Source organism: Prionailurus viverrinus, chromosome B1, assembly GCF_022837055.1.
Source record: "Prionailurus viverrinus isolate Anna chromosome B1, UM_Priviv_1.0, whole genome shotgun sequence".
Lineage (NCBI taxonomy): Eukaryota > Metazoa > Chordata > Mammalia > Carnivora > Felidae > Prionailurus > Prionailurus viverrinus.
The window spans coordinates 133364021-133383852 of NC_062564.1; the positions used below are offsets into that span (position 1 = coordinate 133364021).

Here is a 19832-nt window from a genome sequence, read left to right on the forward strand (position 1 = left end):
TTCATAGTTCTTTTCCAGCTCATCTTTTGGAAATGTTTGCCCCAGGAAGGTAGTTGAAACAAAGGGTTCCTTTCTTTAAAGCAAGCTATGTTTTACGTCCATAAACCAAGCCCGAGTGGGAAAGAATGCCCCTACTTTCCCTTCACGCACTGGGCAAAAATGACAATACTGATTTTTGTGACTGGAAATAAAACTCAGAAGGCTTTTGACAATTCTCTCCTAGCTTTAAAGGCTACATTGTTGTCCACTGAGAAGACTCATCCATGGTAGCAAGTGGGAAGACCACTCCATGTACTTTACAAAGATTTTTTTTTTCTGTACTCAATATTTACACCTAGGTTTCTTATATGAGAAAAAAAAATCTTCTTTGATCCATGGGCAAAGTTTATCTAAAATAAATTAAAGTGCAGAAGAATTAACATTTGGTCACAAAGACCAGCATCATATGGTGGTCAGGGCATATAAATAGTGTACTTGCTCTGGCCATTCAGGACAGCCCTTTCTCCCCTATTAGGAACACACACTAACACACATCTTAGACTTGGATATTGGAACTCCCATTTGCACCTGCGCCTTCTATTCCGTCTGCAGACTGGGAGGAAGAAGGGCGGGAGCTTCTGGGGCGCGGCTGACCATTCAGTCCCACCGGCGTGCCTAAACCATGACTTATCTGGGAAGCTGCATCATCAGACTCCCAGCGTTCCAACTCTTCCCGCACTAGTCGTTCCATCTGCTCCCTGTGGATTTCACTGTCACGACCCAGTCTTTCATCCTAACAAAGGAAAAAGAGATCAGGATGTTGGGGGTTGGGGATGCACACTTTTGTACTTAGAAATTGCCTTAGGAAATCAGGGGGCCAAATAATCTGTCGACATTAAATAACATTAAATAACACTGGCGATTTATAGCATATATAGCAATTCTCTGAGCTACTGGAGTGACTTTTTGACTTAATTCTACCATTCAGTGAAGGCAGAACCATCAGAACAGTATTAAGAAAGTAACACCTCCAGACTATCATCTGATCTGCACTGATCTGTAGTTATAGACATCTCAGAAACCCTCTCAGATGAAACACTACAAAATATGACTACCCTGATATTTTCTAGAATCAGTGTTTCTGTGTCAGATGACCACTTACCTCTGCCACCCCATCCAGAAGCCTTCCCAGAACCTCCCTTCTCTTCAGTTTGGCCCGCTCCATGATCTCCAGCTTCACGATCACAGCATCAATCTTGGACACGATGCTGCCGATGGAATGCTCCATTCGATCCACTCGTCTCACCAGGCTGCAGGAAACCACAGGTGAGAGGGGGAAAGCCACCTCATGTGGTGGGCTGTCTTTTCAGCCCAGCTGGCTTTTCATTTAAAAAAATTTGTTTTAAACAATTTTTTTTTACATTTATTTATTTTTGAGAGACACAGTGAGACAGTGCATGAGTGCGGGAGGGGCAGAGAGAGGAGACACAGAATCTGAAGCAGAGTCCAGGCTCTGAGCCGCCAGCACAGAGTCCAACACGGGGCTCAAACCCACGAACCGTGAGATCGTGACCTGAGCTGAGTTGGACTTAACCAACTGAGCCACCCAGGTGCTCCCCAGCTGGCTTTTCAAATGGAAGTGCTAAGATATTTTTCTTAAACAAGATGATAATCAGCAGTCTCAAACTTTAGCTATAAACTCATATATTGCTGATGGGAATGCTAACTGGCACAACTTCTCTGCAAGTCAACATTGTATTAGAAGTCTTATAAATGTATGTTTAGCTTTTATTCAGGTATTCCATTTCTTGAAAATTTTCCAAAGGAAGGAAGTAAGTATATATGTGATTTTTTGGGCTACCAGCATATTCATTAGAGTTCTGCTTATTAATAGTGGTTCACTGAAAAATGGTTACATTAAATAATTAATAGAAAAATTTTCAAATATGTTATTTTCATCTATACAATGGAATTCTATGGAGATACCAGAAATTGTATGGTGATAGAATATTTTTTTTTTTTTTTTTTTTAACGTTTATTTATTTTTGGGACAGAGAGAGACAGAGCATGAACGGGGGAGGGGCAGAGAGAGAGGGAGACACAGAATCGGAAACAGGCTCCAGGCTCTGAGCCATCAGCCCAGAGCCTGACGCGGGGCTCGAACTCACAGACCGCGAGATCGTGACCTGGCTGAAGTCGGACGCTTAACCGACTGCGCCACCCAGGCGCCCCGGTGATAGAATATTTAACGGAATAGTGGTATTCACAATATATTAAGTAAATAAAGCAGTTGGAAAACACTGTTCACTAGTGATCCCATTATTTTGAATAAAAAAATTTATGTAAATGCTTTAAAAACATAGAAATAGGAGACAACTTCTGGAATGGTGACAGGAGGGCTTTGTAAGCCCTCTCCCAGTGAAACAACTGCAACTGTTGAAAATTATCAAAAATTTTTTTTTTCAAAACTCTGGACATTTTCTTAAGGGTACACAGCAAATGAAGAAGCATTTATTTAAGAAAATCCACTGAATTTCAGAGAGTCTGCTCCCTCTCTTTCTCCCCCAGTTCAGTGTGACAGAAGTGCCACTCCAGTTGGGTTAGGCAATGAACACAGGGCTCCCACTCCCTTCTACTCCCAGTGGGGGGCTCTGGTATCTCACAGGAAGGGGTGGGCTGCACAGTTCTCATCCCTGTGCCTCCACCCCCGAATCCATATTGCAGAGGATCTAATCCAGACAAGAGTGGCAGCGAGCTATAAGGCTCTCTTCCTCCACTCATCTGCCAACTATAGGGTGGAGTTTCCACGCCCGGAGAGGCAAGCTGAGAAGACCGAAGGCTGCCATCCCAGCCCAGTGCTTGATTCATGAAACAGGGGTATCACTCTGGGAAGTAGACCACTGTTCCTGCTCCTCTCTCTGAAGCAGTAGCACAGGGGTTTTGCCCAGGGGATAGTCAGGCCACAGAACAGAGAGCTCCAAAGCTTCCCCCCAAGACAACTGGCTTTATTTGGAACAAAGCACTAAGCCTAAGAGTGCTTTTGAAAACAATGGAGATTATGGTGATAAACAGTTAAGATGAGGCTGGTCTGCTCTGGAAAATATCAACAAAGAGATACAGATTATTTTAAGGAACCAAATATAAATTCTGGAGTTGAAAAGTACAATAAATGAGATGAAAAAGTCACTTAAGGGTCTCCACAGCAGATCTGAGCTGGCAGTAGAAAGAATCAGCACACTTGAAGATAGATGGATAGAAACTATGTAATCTGAAGGGCCGAAGAGGCAAAAAGTGAAGAAAAATGTAGGATACCTGTAAGCACCCCAACAAACACAGGGTAGGAATCCCAGAAGGAAAGGAGAGAAAACAGCAAAAAACTATTTTAAGACATAATGGTTGAAAACTTCCTAAATGTGATGAAAATATTACACATTGTAGCAGCTTAATGAACTCCAAATAGGATAACTGCAAAGAGATCCACACTCAGATCAGTCAAAATACTGAAAGACAAAGACAAAGAAAAAATCTTGAAAGTATCAGAGAAAAGTGACTCATTATGTATAACACTGAGGTAAGATTGCTAAGGTTAGATTGCTGAGGTTAAGACTGCTACGATCTTACTGCTAATCTTAGCAGTAAGATTAACAGCTATCTTCTCATCAGAAACAATGGAGACCAGAAAAAAATGAAGGGGAAATAAAAATATTCCCAGATTACAAAAAAAACTGAGGGAATTCATGCTAGCAGGCCTGCTTTAGAATAGATACTAAAGGAAGTTCTTTAGGCTGACATTAAGTGATCCAGATAGTAATCAGAAGCCACATGAAAAAACGAAGAGCACTGGGTACAGGTAATTATGTAACTATAAAAGGCAGTACAAATTCATATCTCTTCTCCTTTTTTTCCTCTTAACTGATTTAAAAAGCAATTGTGTAAGACAATATGTACACAATTGTATTGTTGGGCCCATAACATACAGAAATATAATAATATATTTGACAGGAGCAGGACAAAAGGGGGGTAAGAGCAAAGTTGTACTGGAATATGGAAATAACACCAGATGGTAACTTGAACCCACAGGAACGAATGAAGGGAACCAGAAATGGTAAGTAGGAAAAAGAATATAACAAACTCTATAAATATATACTTTCTCTTCTTTCTTGTCTCCTTTAAGAGACATAAAATTATATGAAGTGATCATTATGACAATGTTGTATTGGATTTGTAACATAGATTAATATGTATAATATGGCACAAAACAGGGGAGGAGTTATATAGGAATGGTATTTCTATATCGCCTTGGATTAAGTTAATATAAATCTGAAGTAGATCCTGATAAATCAATTTGTATATATTACGTCCTAGAGAAACTACTAAAAAAATAACTAAAAAATGTAGTGAAAAAAATTATTAAAGGAATTAAACTGTTGCTCTAGAAAATATTACTTTATGTAAAAGAAAGCAACAAAGGAGAAAAAGAGGGACAAAAAAAGATATGACACCTACAGAAAATGAAAAATAAGGGACCCCCTGAGTGGGCTCAGTCAGTTGGGCATCCGACTCTGGCTCAGGTCATGATCTCACAGTTCATGGGTTCAAGCCCTGCATCCAGCTGTCTGCTGTAAGCACAGAGCCCACTTTGGATCCTTGGTTCCCCTCTCTCTCTAACCCTCCTCTGCTCACATGTGTGTACACATCCTGTCTCTCAAAAATAAACATTTAAAAAACAAGAAGAAAAATGGTAGTTGTAAGTCCAATATATTAATGATAACATTAAATGTAAATGAAGTAAATATTGTAATCAAAAGGCAAAGATTACCAGACTGGATGAAAAGACCAGGTCCAACTATATGCTGTCTACAGGTGACACACTTAAGATTCAAAGATACAAACAGACTGGAAATGAGAACAGAAAAAGGTGTATCATGCAAAAAGCGATGATAAGAAAATTGGAGTTGCTATAGTAATATCAGACAAAAAAGACTTTAAAACAAAAAAAAATTACTAGAGATAAAGTAGGACATTTTTTAATGAAAACGGGGTCAATCTATTAGAAAGATATACCAGTTATAAACATTTATACACCTAACAACAGAGTTCCAAAATACACAAAGCAAAACCTTACAGAAATGAAGGAACAATTTAATAATAATAGTTGGAGACTTTAATACCCTACTTTTAAAAAGTAGATGAAACTAGGCAGAACAACAGGAAATAGGAGATTTAAGTAACACTACAAACCAACTAGACCTAAAAAACGCCTATAGAACACTCCACTTAACAACAGTAGTACATACATTCTTCTCAGGTGCTCATGGAACATTCTTTGGGATATACCTTGTGCTACGCCATAAATACAAAAAACACATGAAAAACAAAAAACATGTAAATGGAGATACAAACACCAAAATTACATTTTGGGTTAGTGGGAATAGGAGAGATCGTAATGTTTTCTTCTATTTACTTGCTAACTTAAACATATTACTTCTATTGAAAAAAAAACATTAAAAGTTATAAAAAAAAAAGAACTGATGATTAGTAATGGAAAGAATTAAACTGAGAGAGGTGGGAGAAACTGCTTTATCTCATTTAAACTCTTGTCAACACAAATCCTGCCAATTCCTTTATACTTACACTTGAAACTCTTCATAAGAAACCCCACTGGAGATGCTTCCCCTCCTTCTGGAGCTATGCCCACTGTCTTCATCATCATCCTCCTCAGAGTCATCCAGGCTTCTTGGGAAACTTCGGCTGCTCATGGGACGTGGTAAAGAGCTGTGATCCAGATCCAGATCCTCCTGAAGAACATTGGATCACTGGGTGAGGAGCAAGAACACCCAGTCCCCACAGAGCTTCACTGAGGGCTTGGGCAAATGGCAAATGGGTATGTACCAATTACCTAGGATTTCTTTGTGGCTAACACCAGACTGTGATTCCCACACTTGTAAATTTCATGGATTGGCAAATTTTCAAAACAGGTCTTAATGACCAGCAAGGGACTGCTAACTTGTTTGGACAAGAAAGAACATTAAAAATAGAACAAAGCAGAGAAAAAAAGATAGAGGAAGAAATATATTATCACCTTTTCATAAAAGATAACACATTTAATAGCTACAAAGTTGGAAGGATATAATCTTACAGTAAAAATTTTGACTAAATGCAGCCTTGTGAAAGGTGATTTCACTATGCCTGGCGAAGTTTTTCACTTGCTGGCACCATTCGGTGGGGCAGAGTTTAGAAACTACTCCTCATAGAGAAGGAACTTTGGTATATAGTATTCACCTGCATTCTCTGTACCTCAATTACAATGGATATTTTTTGGTTCGTTTAACCATTTATTTTTAATGTTAATGTTAAAGCTTTTAGTTATCCTTTCTGATTATAAAAGACCATGGGAGTTTACTTCTAACAATTTCATAAGAAGTATTCAAATGGAAGGCAGTAGTTAGTTTTGTTTCATTATAAATGTTAAAGAACAATTAGCTTTACATCTCCTGAGGAATCTTTTTTCCTCCACTCTCATGGACACAGTGAGGTGTGTGACTATTCAGGTTTCCCTTTTGAAGCTGATGGCCAGAAAACTTAGGGCCAGATTTATAGCCTAATCTTTAATCAACATACATGTATTTTTATGGAAGCATTTTTAGCTTCCTAGTCTAGTTTTATATTTCACTTTTGTTTTACTTCATTTTTTTCATTTTGATTGTTTTACACTGATGCCAACTTATTGCATTTTTACATATTATTATGTTATATATCCTTTTTGGAACAAGCTGGGTATTACAACATAAATTGAGACAGAGAGAGGAGAAAGACAGACTCTCAGTAATCCATGACTTAGCATGGTGTCTGAAACACTGTGGGTACTGAATCAAATCATGTTCTCCTAAATGAGACCCACCCTCTCTTTTTCCAAGTCGTCTCTCATCTGTTGATGTTCATGTTCGGTCAGTTCTTGGTCTCCATCTTGGTCATATTTTGTGAATATTGCCTCAATCTCTGCATCAGTATGGCCCTTCCTGAAATTATTGAGAGGTTACAGATGAAATCACTTGTGTACATAGTACAGTGAAAACAAAGGGACACCAAAATGCAGGAATAAAGGAGAAATTGCTGAATCAGGGCCAGCCCTTCTCTTATTAATATGTGCCAGAAAGACACCTACTCTGAAAAAAGAGCATCTCTATGAGTAAGTGCTTGGGCCAAAAATATCCTTATCACCAAGAACTTATCTTTCCATTAAGAATTTCCCTGGGCCTCAGAAAGAGTGATTCTTACCCTTTGAGATCTTGTCGAAGTTCATCAAAGTTTAACTTGCCTCCGCCTTGCCTCAGACTCTCAGAAATGTCATCCACGGTATTTTTTTTCAGTTTTAGTTTGACCAAGGCTTTATGGTAGCCCTGTTGAAAAGATTTGGTTTAGTTTATTCTCTTTTTACATGCGCTTTACCATCCATTTACAGTAGTAACTAACTACCTGTGCAGACCTTGCTTTGCATGGTAGTTGCAGGATTATAAAAATGACCATGCAAGCCTGAACTATGTGAAGTGATGTTAATAATAAACAGGCAAAATTATGATTGCTCCATGACCTTTAAAACCTTTTATGAGGGGCACCTGGCTGTCTCAGTCAGAAGAGCTTGCAACTTTTGATTGTGGGGTCATGTGTTTAAGCCCTGTGTTGGGTGTGGGGATTAATTAAACAAACTTAAAAAAACAACTTTTTATCAAAGCATTAAAATTTTCTTGGTGTTGGTTATAAACTTATTAGGAAAATTTTAAAAACAGTAAGGTGAATATTTATTTGGTACACTGAAATTTAAAACCTCAGAAACACTGAAAATTAAAATGTTTTATTTCTTTGTAAAAAATTTATCCAGAGTAGTCTGAACAGCGCTTGCTTTCTTCCTGTATAACGTAGGATATGGAGTAAACATCTTTTCTATGTCTTGGGGAGCTTTCATAATCTTTTCTTAATATGGGTCAGCTCCCAACATTTTATCCTTTGCATTTTCCATGTCATAACATATCTCCAAGAATTCCTTTAATGTGAAGTTGTTTGTCAGTGTCACTTCCTTGAAGACATTGTCAGCCTTTTCCTCATAACCACTGCCCTCGTTCATGTTGATAAATGTGCTTCACTAAGCTCTTTGACTGTATATCTGTCTATCCATTGATATTCAAGACCTTGAAGGGTAGTAATGTCAACATTTCCACGCCCAGCTACATAGCCTAGAAATCTGTTACACTGGTTTTGAATTTCACTTTCAGTGTTGTCATTCTTTGTTTCTTTGCTATGCTTTCATCTTTGCTGGCCCATTCTCCTTTTCCATCACGCATTCTTGCAAAATGTCATATGGGTTTTTCACAGGGAGATACAGAAGCAACACAACTACATGTTCTGTGCCTGAACTGAACAGCAGATGCTCAGGGACCAATCCTAGACTTTGTAAGAAGTGATGTTATGCTCACCGGTTATGATACACATCTGTTACTTATGTAATGATTTGTAGACTGAAGAGCCAGCAGTGAAGTTTATAGTCATGCTATTACAGTTAATATACTGTGATAACTAAGATATTCTGTGAGAATTGCAAGTTTGTACTTCTATACTATTATTCACAGTCAATATACTGTGATAACTGATATATGAACTGCATTGAGAGGCTGGTGTTATTTAACTGAACTAATTGAAATCTGTGCATACCAGAACCAGAGCGCAAAGTAAGGACTGTTTGTATATACGTTGGAGATTTACTAACGTGTAATAAGCTGTCGTTGCAAAATTCAGGATAACACACATCTCAGGTCCTATGGAAGGGATTTTGTTTTAAGAACTGGAAGTTCTCTTGGGGCGCCTGGGTGGCGCAGTCGGTTAAGCGTCCGACTTCAGCCAGGTCACTATCTCGCGGTCCGTGAGTTCGAGCCCCGCGTCAGGCTCTGGGCTGATGGCTCGGAGCCTGGAGCCTGTTTCCGATTCTGTGTCTCCCTCTCTCTCTGCCCCTCCCCCGTTCATGCTCTGTCTCTCTCTGTCCGAAAAATAAATAAACGTTGGAAAAAAAAAAAAATTAAAAAAAAAAAAAGAACTGGAAGTTCTCTGTTCAAACAGGACAGACAACATAGTCCTATGACTTGAACCAACAGAAAAAGATCAGTCAAGGAGCCGCTGGTATCTTAGCAAAATGATGTTAGGGAACAAGCTGTGTACTTCAGATGTAGTTATTTGTTGTTGCTTAAGTTTTATACTTTAGACCAAATAAAGAAGTCACATTGAAAAGAACAAAGTTACCCAGCTTTCCTGTCCTGCCCTTCCATTTAACAATTAACTTCCTGAGAGGGTGCGTGCTTAAGTGAAAGTCCTCAGACCCTTAGGCTGTGGCCTGATGCCATGGACAGTTTTCCTTTGACTATTTAAAAACTTCTCTGGAAGATCAAGGGTAAAGGGTGGACTACAAAATATTTGTTTCTAAACTTTTTTTTTCTCCTTTTAAATTGCATCTGAGATAGAAAAAAGCAGAGATGTCTATATTTTTCTCTTCCAATTTATTCTGAATTCTGGAACTGCAAGTGAGAGCCACCTGGAGGTGTTGTCAAAATAAGTGAAGGTGATGAAGCCAGCAGCTCAGCTCTCAAGAGTCGAAAGAGATTGTTGAGAATTTAATTCTAGGGCGTTTACGGGTTCCCAGAATTTAAGTCCAAGTTAACAGCATACCCATCTCTAGCTCTGAGACAGAGAACTTTTAAATCATTCTTGAAATGTAGCAATCTACTCTTTATTTTAACAATGACAATGGATCAGTGTTGCTGTGGAAATCTGGCTGAAACAATGCTCATTATATGTAGAGGATGAAAACAATTCTGAGAATTAGGGCTTGTCATACCTTTCTGATAAGATCTGAGAGTTCCATTTCAGCTTTCTGCTGGGCCAAATCAGATTTAACTTCGGAGTAAGTATCATTGATGATGGCCAAAAACATATTCTGTTTGTAAATTAGAGGAAAGTTGAGATTAAAGAAGAAACCTAAATATACTTTCCAAACATCAATCCAAAATTTGACATATGTATTTTTGTTCAGTTTTTTTTTTTAAGTAATCTGATGTCTTAAGAAGTCATAAATTAATAGTTTTGCTGTTATATTCTTTGGGAAAATTATTTTTTCCATTAAGTCATGCCAGAGGAAAATACAATATATTTTCTTACTTACAAACCATATATTGTGATACATTTTGCAAAAAAAGATAAGAATGAAATACAACAAAATATTGATGTATTTACTTATGGATGGTGGTATTACTCTATTTTATTATTTTTGCTTGTCTATGTTCTCTACATTTTTTTCATTTGACATAAATTATTAGAAATTTAGAACTCTACATAGTTCTTCAAATTACAACAATCAATACAGACAAGTGGAATCCTATGCTTATTCCAAATGTTGTTATATATTACTTGAGATTTACAGACCATGTTTTGAAGAGTTAAAAAAAGATCTCTCCAAATAGAAATACAGTAGGCTTCACAGAAGAGGGTCAAGAAAAGCTTAGTGAAAAAGACAAAGACTTTGGAGTCAAGCACATTAGGGTTTCAGTCTTAGCACTGCCAAGACTATATTGTTCAAATTTTCTAATCTTTAGGGGTGCCTGGGTGGCTCAGTCAGTTAAGTGTCCAACTTCAGCTCAGGTCATGATCTCATGGTTTGTGAGTTTGAGCCCTGCCTCGGGCTCTGTGCTGACCGCTCCGAGCCTGGAGCCTGCTTCTGATTCTGTGACTCCCTCTTTTGTCTGCCCCTCCCCTGCTCATACTCTGTCTCTCTCTGTCTCTCAAAAATGAATAAAAACATTAAAAACTTTTTTCTAATCTTTATTTTAAAATTTATTTGTTCTTGCATTAATAAAGTGGGAGAAATAATAGTACAGATTTTTACAAGAATTAATGAGATAATCTATGTAAAAGTACTTAGGACAGGACCTAACGCATGGTAAGTGCTACATATTTATAGCTATTATTATTCAGTGACGGTTAGTTCATTTTCCTAACTTTTCCTCTCCCCAGGATAATGGTTTGTATTTCCAACAGGTTTTTCTTGAAGCTCCACGCCCAACTGATCCAGTCCTTCTTTAACACGCTCTTCCTTCACTTTTCCGTTTTGACACATAACTATGGTTTGGACTCAGAGTTGTGTGTTTGATTATGTCTGTTTTCCCCCACAAATCTGTGGAATTTTCATGAGGGCAGAGCTGGTCTCTTATTTTCCTTACCACTGTACCCCCAGTACATAGCAGCTTGCCTGGAAATAGTGGCTCAGCAAGTATTTATTGAATAATGGATGAATGAACAAATGGGAGCTCTATTATTTTAATGGGCTACTAAATCATTGCAAGTTAAGGGGGAACACTACTTAAGATTCTGTAGCAGAAATGAGAATAAAATATAAGATGCATGTAAGTTTGTGGCTTAATGTTTAATTCCGAGTACAGACCGTTGCAGTTGGAGCAACATTCCCACCTTCTCGCTCCCAACCCAGGCAACTAATGTTCTCTTTTTAAAAGTTTCCAAATGGTTGTTAGCTAATGCCTGCAAATATCTTAGGTGTAGGGTTAAAGGGTGGGTCCTCTGAAGAGATTTTTAAAAAACTGAAAGTGGCTGAGAAAGACTACTGAAAGTGTGGGGAGAGGAAGCCCCCCTCCTCTCCACCCTGTCTCAGAAGGCTTGCTTAATTGTGCAATCAGAGGTCTTTTCCTGGTGATGACAGGATTTTGCTTCCTGGCTCATTTGGGCCACCTCTCACCACGGTAGCTTCTTTTACAGCCAGGGCAATAAATTAACACCCGGCAGTCATCACAGAAAAATGGCCAACCCTGCACTCGGCTTGTCATTTCTTTAAAGAAAAATCTGTATTGACTGTAACTCCCCACCTGTCTCTGGGGGAGTGAGGGGTAGAGGAGTGGAGTTCAGGGAGAGCAATTCCTTTTTGTGTAACAGCACAAAAAATTACTTTAATATAAAGACAGAAGCTGAACGCTTCTTTTCATGTTCTAGTGATTGATTTGACGAAATGACTGAACAATTGCAGGGCACCGCCTACCAGAAGCAACATTCAAACAAGTCCACATTTGACCATTTCAAATTGCCACAGGTATGTTCCTCATTTGGCAGAAGGACACACAAAGAAAACTTAGGTGGCCAGCAGTTAACTAAAGGGTCCACTGCAGAGCTCTCAATTCCTGGTTTTTGTTTTCCTAGTAGAGATTCGGGGATTCAGATGCTCCAGAATCCAAAGTACTACCAATATTAGAGATGAAAAAGGCTTACTGTTCCATTTTTTTCTTTAACATATGATAGAAAAAAGAAACTAGAGAGGCCTAACTTTAAAACTAATAACACATTTGTGCAAGATACAAATGGACTTGCGTGATATTGCTGACTCTTTCAATCCTACCAAGGTAGATCTAATACTCAATCTGTAAATAACCACTAAATGCTTGGACAAACTTAGGGAATATTATGCTGAATTACTGAACTTTACACAAAGGATCTTATAAAATTTATTGAAAACGGAGACAATTTTGTTGTTTTCTTATGATGATGATTAATGTAAGGAAAGACTTAAATATTAGTGTTTGGATAAAGAACACCCACGCTGGGGTGTCTGGATGGCTCAGTCGGTTAAGCACCGTACTCTTGATCTCAGCTCAGGTCATGATCTCATGGTTACTGAGTTCAAAGCCCTGTGTTAGGCTCTGTGCTGATAGTCTGGAGCCTGTTTGGAATTCTGTCTCTCCCTCTCTCTGCCCCTCCCTCCTTCTCTCTCTGTCTCTCAAAATAAATAAATAAACTTAAAAAAATTTTTTTTTCAATGGTTATTTATTTTTGAGAGAAAGATGAGTGCAAGCAGGGGAGGTGCAGAGAGAGAGGGAGGCACAGAATCCGAAGCAAGCTTCAGGTTCTGTGCTGTCAGCACAGAGCCTGATGCAGGACTCGAACTCATGGATGGCGAGATCATGACCTGAGCCAAAGTCGGATGCTCAACCGACTGAGCCACCCAGGCGCCCCAAATAAATAAACTTAAAAAAAAAACACCCACTGCCTAGGTTAAGCTAACTTAAATGAATAATTACTCAGTAAAATGTGTAAATGTTAAGATGAAGAACAAAATGCCTTTTAAAAAATATTAATTAACTTAGGGTCAAAATGTTAAAAATGTTCATTTGTACCAAATCAAGAGAATGAAAAGTTATTTTTGAAAGTAACTTTTAAAGCAATTTCCATCCATTGTTAGCTAGTTTTAAATTTAAAATTTGAATACTCTCTGTGGGCAGTCTCTAGATGTGTTAAATATAAGTAATTCAAGACAAAGTATCTTAAGCTTGACAAGCAATAATTAACTCATATATTACTCTTGACATCCTGGATCTAGCTTGCTTTGTCAGTTCCTATTTCTTTTTTTTTAAAGAAAAGAGGAAAAAGAGGAATGAAAAGTCATGCTAGCAAGTGATCACGAAAGTGCTGACATCTGTGTTAAAAAAAGGCTGTAAATATGTAAGTAGTCTACTTTTTAGGCAAAGCATTATTTTAGGTGACTATCAATTTGCATGTGACCTAATTTTTTCTTACATTGAATAGACATATATATGGATAAATGAAAGACAATGCAAAAGATTATTTGGTGGCGACTTAAAACTGAATCAATGAGAAGTAAAATAAAATATGTATTCTCATCTATAGTTTTTCCTGAGTCTTTTAAAAAATAAGGACTCTAGAGCATGAGAGAAAAAGGAAGATGGTGATTTATGAAGTTTAAATCACCTCACTGTAAACAAAAGTGTACATACCAAAAGAATGAAGAACATAAAGAACACAAATGTAGTGAAATAAATTGGTCCCAAAACTCGATTAGCTTCCTCAATCTCTGCGAAGTTGATATCACCCAAAATGATACGGAATTGAGTGAAGCTATAAAAACAAAACAAAACAAAACAAAACACTACAATACAAAAACAAAGACTGTTCAGCATTGATGTAACATTTCCTAAAGATGATTTCACACTTTTGGACCTCTTTATCAGTGTGCACAGCTGCCAGATAATAGAAAATTGTCAGTCTCCTTGGAAAACTCTTGCTAACTATTCAAGCAATTGAAGCTTTCTGGAATAAAAATCATATACTTTTGTGCTAAATACATTATTTCCATTTGGTTAAAAAGAAAATACAATAATTATTAGATGACTCATAAAGCAACCAGTTACAAGAATTTAATCCATAATCTGGCTAAAACATGGATGGTTAACTCTAAACTTCACCACAGTCACCCTGGGTCTGAATTTAAAACCTCTTTAAAAAAAGACTTTGAAAGATAGCCAAAATTGTATGCATTCAAAGATCCAATATCCTCACACGCTCTCAAAGTGGTGTTGAGTGGCCATGTGTTGCCAATGCTGGGGTCTTAATCAGTAAAATCATTTCCCTTTCCGACTTCCATCGAACAGCAACATTAATTTGGTATCCCCCAGCACAAAAAGCCCTTTTAACTTCCATTATCATAATCCTCTTCTCCTTTCCTGACTGACTTCTTTCCAAATGGCGTGGAAATGTAGTATTGGTTATTTTTTTTTTTTTAGTCTTAATATCATATATGAGAACTTTGGAAAAGGACAGAAAATTCCTACATTGGTTTGAGTTTCTCGTAGAATATTAGAAATACTATTTTTTTTCTAGAAAATAACCTGAAGTTTAAAATACATGGCAACAATATTGAATAAGAATGAAAATCTAGGCAAATGGTCTCTTAAAAGCTACCATCCGCTCTTGGTGCTAAGAAGACCTCTGTCTTTGTAATCATATTGGTTTACTGTAGCTGTTCTATCTCTTATGACTTTAGAGTTGCTACCTTAAGTTTATCAGTATTATACATTGTCATCTTTACATTGGTGGGTAATTGCTTCTGGGAAAGATAATTAATTCTTATTTTTAAATAACTATTTAAAACTACTTGGTGGTTAAATAGCAACCATAAAGATTTCTTTATCCTTGAGGAGGCAAGGACAGCTCTGATTAAATTTTTCTTTTATAATTTCATATATACTTACATACACTCTTGGAAGGTACTGAAGTCATCAACCTGAGTGCCAAAGACAAGGTATGCCAACTGAGCATATGCTAAGAAGATGATGAAGAACATAATTGCAAAGCCAAAGAGGTCTTTGGCACATCGAGACATGGTTGTGGAGAGCTGACTCATGGTCCTGTTAAAGTTGATGAATTTGAAGAGCTGTAAGAGAGGGAAGATATCAACAGATGAATGGGTAAACAAATATAGTATATACACACAGTGGAATATTACCCAGCCTTACAAAGGGATAAAGTTTTGATCCATGCCACAACATGGATGAACCTTGAAAACATTATGCTAAAGTGAAATAAGCCAGACATAAAAAGACAAATATTGTATGATCCCAGTAACATGGGGTAGCTAGAATATGAAAATTCATAGAGACAGAAAGTAGAATAGAGGTTACCAGGGGCTGCGGTGAGGCGGGAATTGGGAGTTAGTTTTTACTAGATACAGTTTCAGCTGGAATGCTGAAAAACTTCTGGAAATATATATGATGGTTGCACAACATTGTGAATGTAACTAATGCCACTGAATTGTACACTGAAAAATGGTTACAGTGATAAATTTTATGTTAATGTGTATTTTACAACATTTTTTTTAAAAGTTCATTATTTATTTTGAGAAAGAGAGAACGAGCATGAGTGGGGGGATGGGCAGAGAGAAAGGAAGAGAAAATCCCAAGCTTCCCAACATTTTTTTAAGAGAGAGAATAATGACTTGCTTTTGTCCCCAAACCCAGCAACTTCTATTTTCTCATTCAAAAAGTACTTGTTGAATGCCTACCATGTGCCGGGCACTATTCTTGGAGTTGCAAACAGCAGTGCACAGAACAAAGCTCCTCCCCTGATGTTGCTTACATTTTACATGGTTACAATACAGTAAAAATAGGTTTAAATCATAATTAAGATGATTAGTGATATTTTTACCCCAAGGAAGATTGAAATAAAAGAGGAATGGGGAGGGGCACCTGGATGGCTCAGTCAGTTGAGCATCTGACTCTTGATTTCAGTTCAGATCATGATCTCAAGGTTCATGTGATTGAGCCCCACATTGGGCTCTGTGCTGACAGCACACAGCCTACTTGGGCTTCTCTCTCTTTCCCTCTCTCTGCCCCTCCCCTCCTTGCTGTCTCTAAATAAATAAATCAATATTTTTAAGAAAATAAATTAAAAGAGGGAAAAAACCCCACAAGTGAAAACTAGTTAAAAAAAATCCCTCCAGGAAATATTCATCACATGTTATTAACTGTCATTTATTGTTTAGCAATGATGTGCCAGGTACGGTGGAAAGAGCAATGTACACTGCTTCAGGTCTTTGCGATGATTTAAATACTGGTATTCTACCCCCAGGTGTCAGCCAGGGCTCAGAGCCAGCCGTCTAGCCCAGCGCTATCTGACTGCAAAATCATATTGAGCATTTCTGTAAACGAGACACTAAGGATGGCTGTTCAGGATGTTCCTCACAGCCCAGGGGCATGACAACCTGTGGCATAAGTCTTGGGGGAAGAACGCTGGGAGGACACATCAGAAGTCAAGTTGCAATCCCTGCCTTAAAGAACTTAATGGTTCTTAAAGTTTTGGGAGAATGTTTACAAGCAAAACACTAAATAAAATGCTCAACCTGAGGGACACATTGAAAGGGAATCTCTAGAATTTTACTTAAAGAACTCTTACAAATTGTTTCTGGCCACAATAAAATTTCTTTGAGGGTTGTGGTAATCACATTTCTTTATGTAATTCCTATTAGATGTGGATTATTATTACTATTTTATGATAAAGGTTTGGTGTATTAGTGGTGGTTTTTCCTGAACAAGCATGTAACTAAATAAATAGGAAGAGAGGATGAGATCTATATCCTCTGATAAATCTCAAGCCTTTCAGGTGTGAATACCAATTCAGGAAAATAAATAACTGCTGGTGACTACCTTTTAGAACAGTGCTGTTCAATCAAACTTTCTGACATGATGGAAATGTTCTTTATTTCCATTGCCCTATATAGTAGCCATCAGCTATATACAGACATTGAGATCTTAAAATGTGGCCAGAGAGACTGATGAACTGAATGTTTAACTGTATGTAATTTTAATTAATTAAAATTAAAATTTCAATAGCCACTTGTGGCTAGTAGCTACTGTCTTGATAGCAGAACATAGAATTTGACAAGTGACAGCTGGGGAGCTACCCCCATTATTACTAAAATTTTCTGCATCTCCAGAATTGAGGCTCATTTGTGTATGAAATGCCCTAACTTTTCACACACATGGAAATGCACACTGTTTTGGAAAAGGAGATGAGTCATAAAGGTACTACTCAGAAGTGTATGTATTTGTCCCAACCTCAATTCTAGGTAAAGCCATATGGCCATATGGCCTCCACCTGGGAAAGAGACAGTCCTTCCACAGATAATTTCCAGTGCATCTCTCTGTCCCTCCCCATTCTCCCCAACTTGTTCTTAGTTCCCTTTCCTTCACCTGGTCACCCGATATCAGGTAAAACTCAACCTGTCCCTGTGTTAGTGTAGCTGAGGGCCACAGACCCAAAGGACACTGAGAAGGTGTCTTATTGCATTTGTGAAACAAATCTGCAGGGACTGGTTTTGCAAAACTGCAGGTAGTAGGAAGCATCATACACAGATGAAAGATCACATGAATCCTGCTAGCTTACTTGTAAAATATGAAGCAGCTTTGGCTGGCATTTGAATTTAACCACAAAAGCACACTCAAGTCCTCCAACATTTTGTGTGACTCATGTTAATAAAAAGAAGGGAAAGGGGCACCTGGATGGCTCAGTCGGTTAAACGTCCGACTTTGGCTCAGGTCATGAGCTCACAGATCATGAGTTCGAGTCCCGTGTGGGGCTTTGTGCTGATAGCTCGGAGCCCGGAGCCTGCTTCAGATTCTGTATCTCCCATTCTCTCTGCCTCACCCCCACCCCCACTCTCCCTCCACCTCTCACTCAAAAATAAATAAACATTAAAATTTATTTTAAATAAAAAAAGAAAGGGAAAAATATTATTGAAAATCCAGAACATGAACTTTGCAAATTACCTTAATCCAGACAAAAAATACTATGACAGCAGCTATATTGTTGAACTGTATTTGCCAGTATGCCAGATGTTCAAAGTTGGGAAAAGTATTTTGATCTTCTAGAAACTGTAGTAGCACCTCCACATTTGATGTTCTATATATGTTAATTCCTATAGCTACCACTGACAGCTGGAAAACAAAAGATTTATATATTATTACAGTGTTTTAGAAATATGCAACTTACCTTAAAATGACTATTTTTTTTACCCATGTATTACTCCTAGGGCTCAGCAATCTACTTATCCAAATCACTCATACAAATGTTAAATGCTGAGCACAGCCATAATACAAGTAAAACAATGAGCTGTTTGCATTCCCTTTGCTAGGAACGGAAATCCAATAAATGCATGTGTCCATGTGCACAAACACATGAGAGATGTTGCTGTATTACAAAATCAAATTCAAATAGGATGCCTTGTTTTTTCTGCCACTCTCATTTAAATCACTTTCCACCCTTCTGCTTTCTCAGCCCCATCTTGCTTTTTTTTTTTTTTTTTTTTTCAGTTGCCAGCCATCCATTCCTTATACTATTTAACAAATACATAAGTGGACATCTATGTATACAGCACTGTGCCAGGGGCTAAGAGGAACAAACAGAAGTAAAATGCACAAACTCTGTTCTTAAGAAACTTACACTCTGGTTCAAGACCAGGTACACACACAAAAATAAGCAACCCAAAAGCCTACTAAGGAGTTGGCATTGTACAACATAAGGTGAAGGGTGAAACAAGACATTCTAAAAGGGGTGGTCGAAGGAAAAAGAATATGCTTGGTCTTAAAGGATGGTGGGAATGAATGATGGTCAGAGAGGGCTCCAGAAGGCTTGCAGTGGGAATATGTGTGAGCCAAGGGTTTCCCTCGTTTCTGTTCCTTACCCCACGACCATGCAACTTTGCTTCAGTTCCGGACTGACAACATTGGTCCCTACGTGCATCCATCATCACTGGATTAAGGTATATGTATGGAAAGTGCTAGGGGTTAACCATCACAACCTGGGCTTCCTAATGGGATCTGAATCCACAGCAGGTGTGCTGTCCTAGGTGCTGAGACCTTTGCTGTCCATTCCTTCTCTCTTCTCATGAATGATGGTCAAAGACCACTTCATTAGCCCTTCTTGAAATGGCTTCTTGATCATGACTCCAGGTGATTATCATAGCAGAAACCTGCCTGGATGCCAATCTTTACCATCTTTTGTTTTCTGTGAAGAACTTCCAGAGCAAATCTTGTATTTTTGTGCTGGTGGTAGGATTATTTTCTTTGAGCTCTCTGAATACACTGAAAATGTTTCTCTATGTTGACTTAGTTGAGAGGGAAGGGTTGACTGACTGAATAACAATAACCCTTTACCCAGCTCTCACTAGGTATAGTTGCTTTGGTCATTTATACAATATCAATATCATATCAATATACTAAATTTCCTTGAGATGTTTTCTTCAAAATAGAGAATGAGAGAAAAGATGAGAAAAGAGATTTTGTAAGCATTTGAGTTATGTCCTGGGTTTTCTTTGGGATTGTCATCCTTATCTACGAAAGAACTTTCCTTCCTTAACATAAACTTCATAAGGGCAGGAGTTTGGGCTGTTTGGTTCTTTCCTATATCTCCAATGCCTAGAACAATGCCAGACACATAGCAGGTGCTCAGAAAATCCTTGTTGA

General features: G+C 38.0%; 1 protein-coding gene across 1 annotated transcript in view; it reads right to left on the minus strand.

The window, feature by feature from the left end:
• Nucleotides 1-19832, minus strand: part of PKD2 (polycystin 2, transient receptor potential cation channel) — a 51285-nt gene continuing 31453 nt past the window's right edge. Inside the window, exons 7-15 of the mRNA XM_047854966.1 lie at nucleotides 18138-18305; nucleotides 15066-15247; nucleotides 13812-13932; nucleotides 9860-9958; nucleotides 7258-7379; nucleotides 6881-6998; nucleotides 5614-5777; nucleotides 1142-1289; nucleotides 1-772 (exon numbers count right to left, since the gene is read on the minus strand). Coding sequence (XP_047710922.1) covers nucleotides 536-772; nucleotides 1142-1289; nucleotides 5614-5777; nucleotides 6881-6998; nucleotides 7258-7379; nucleotides 9860-9958; nucleotides 13812-13932; nucleotides 15066-15247; nucleotides 18138-18305 — 1359 coding nt within the window. The 3' untranslated portion in view covers nucleotides 1-535. The remainder of the gene's footprint in view (nucleotides 773-1141; nucleotides 1290-5613; nucleotides 5778-6880; nucleotides 6999-7257; nucleotides 7380-9859; nucleotides 9959-13811; nucleotides 13933-15065; nucleotides 15248-18137; nucleotides 18306-19832) is intronic.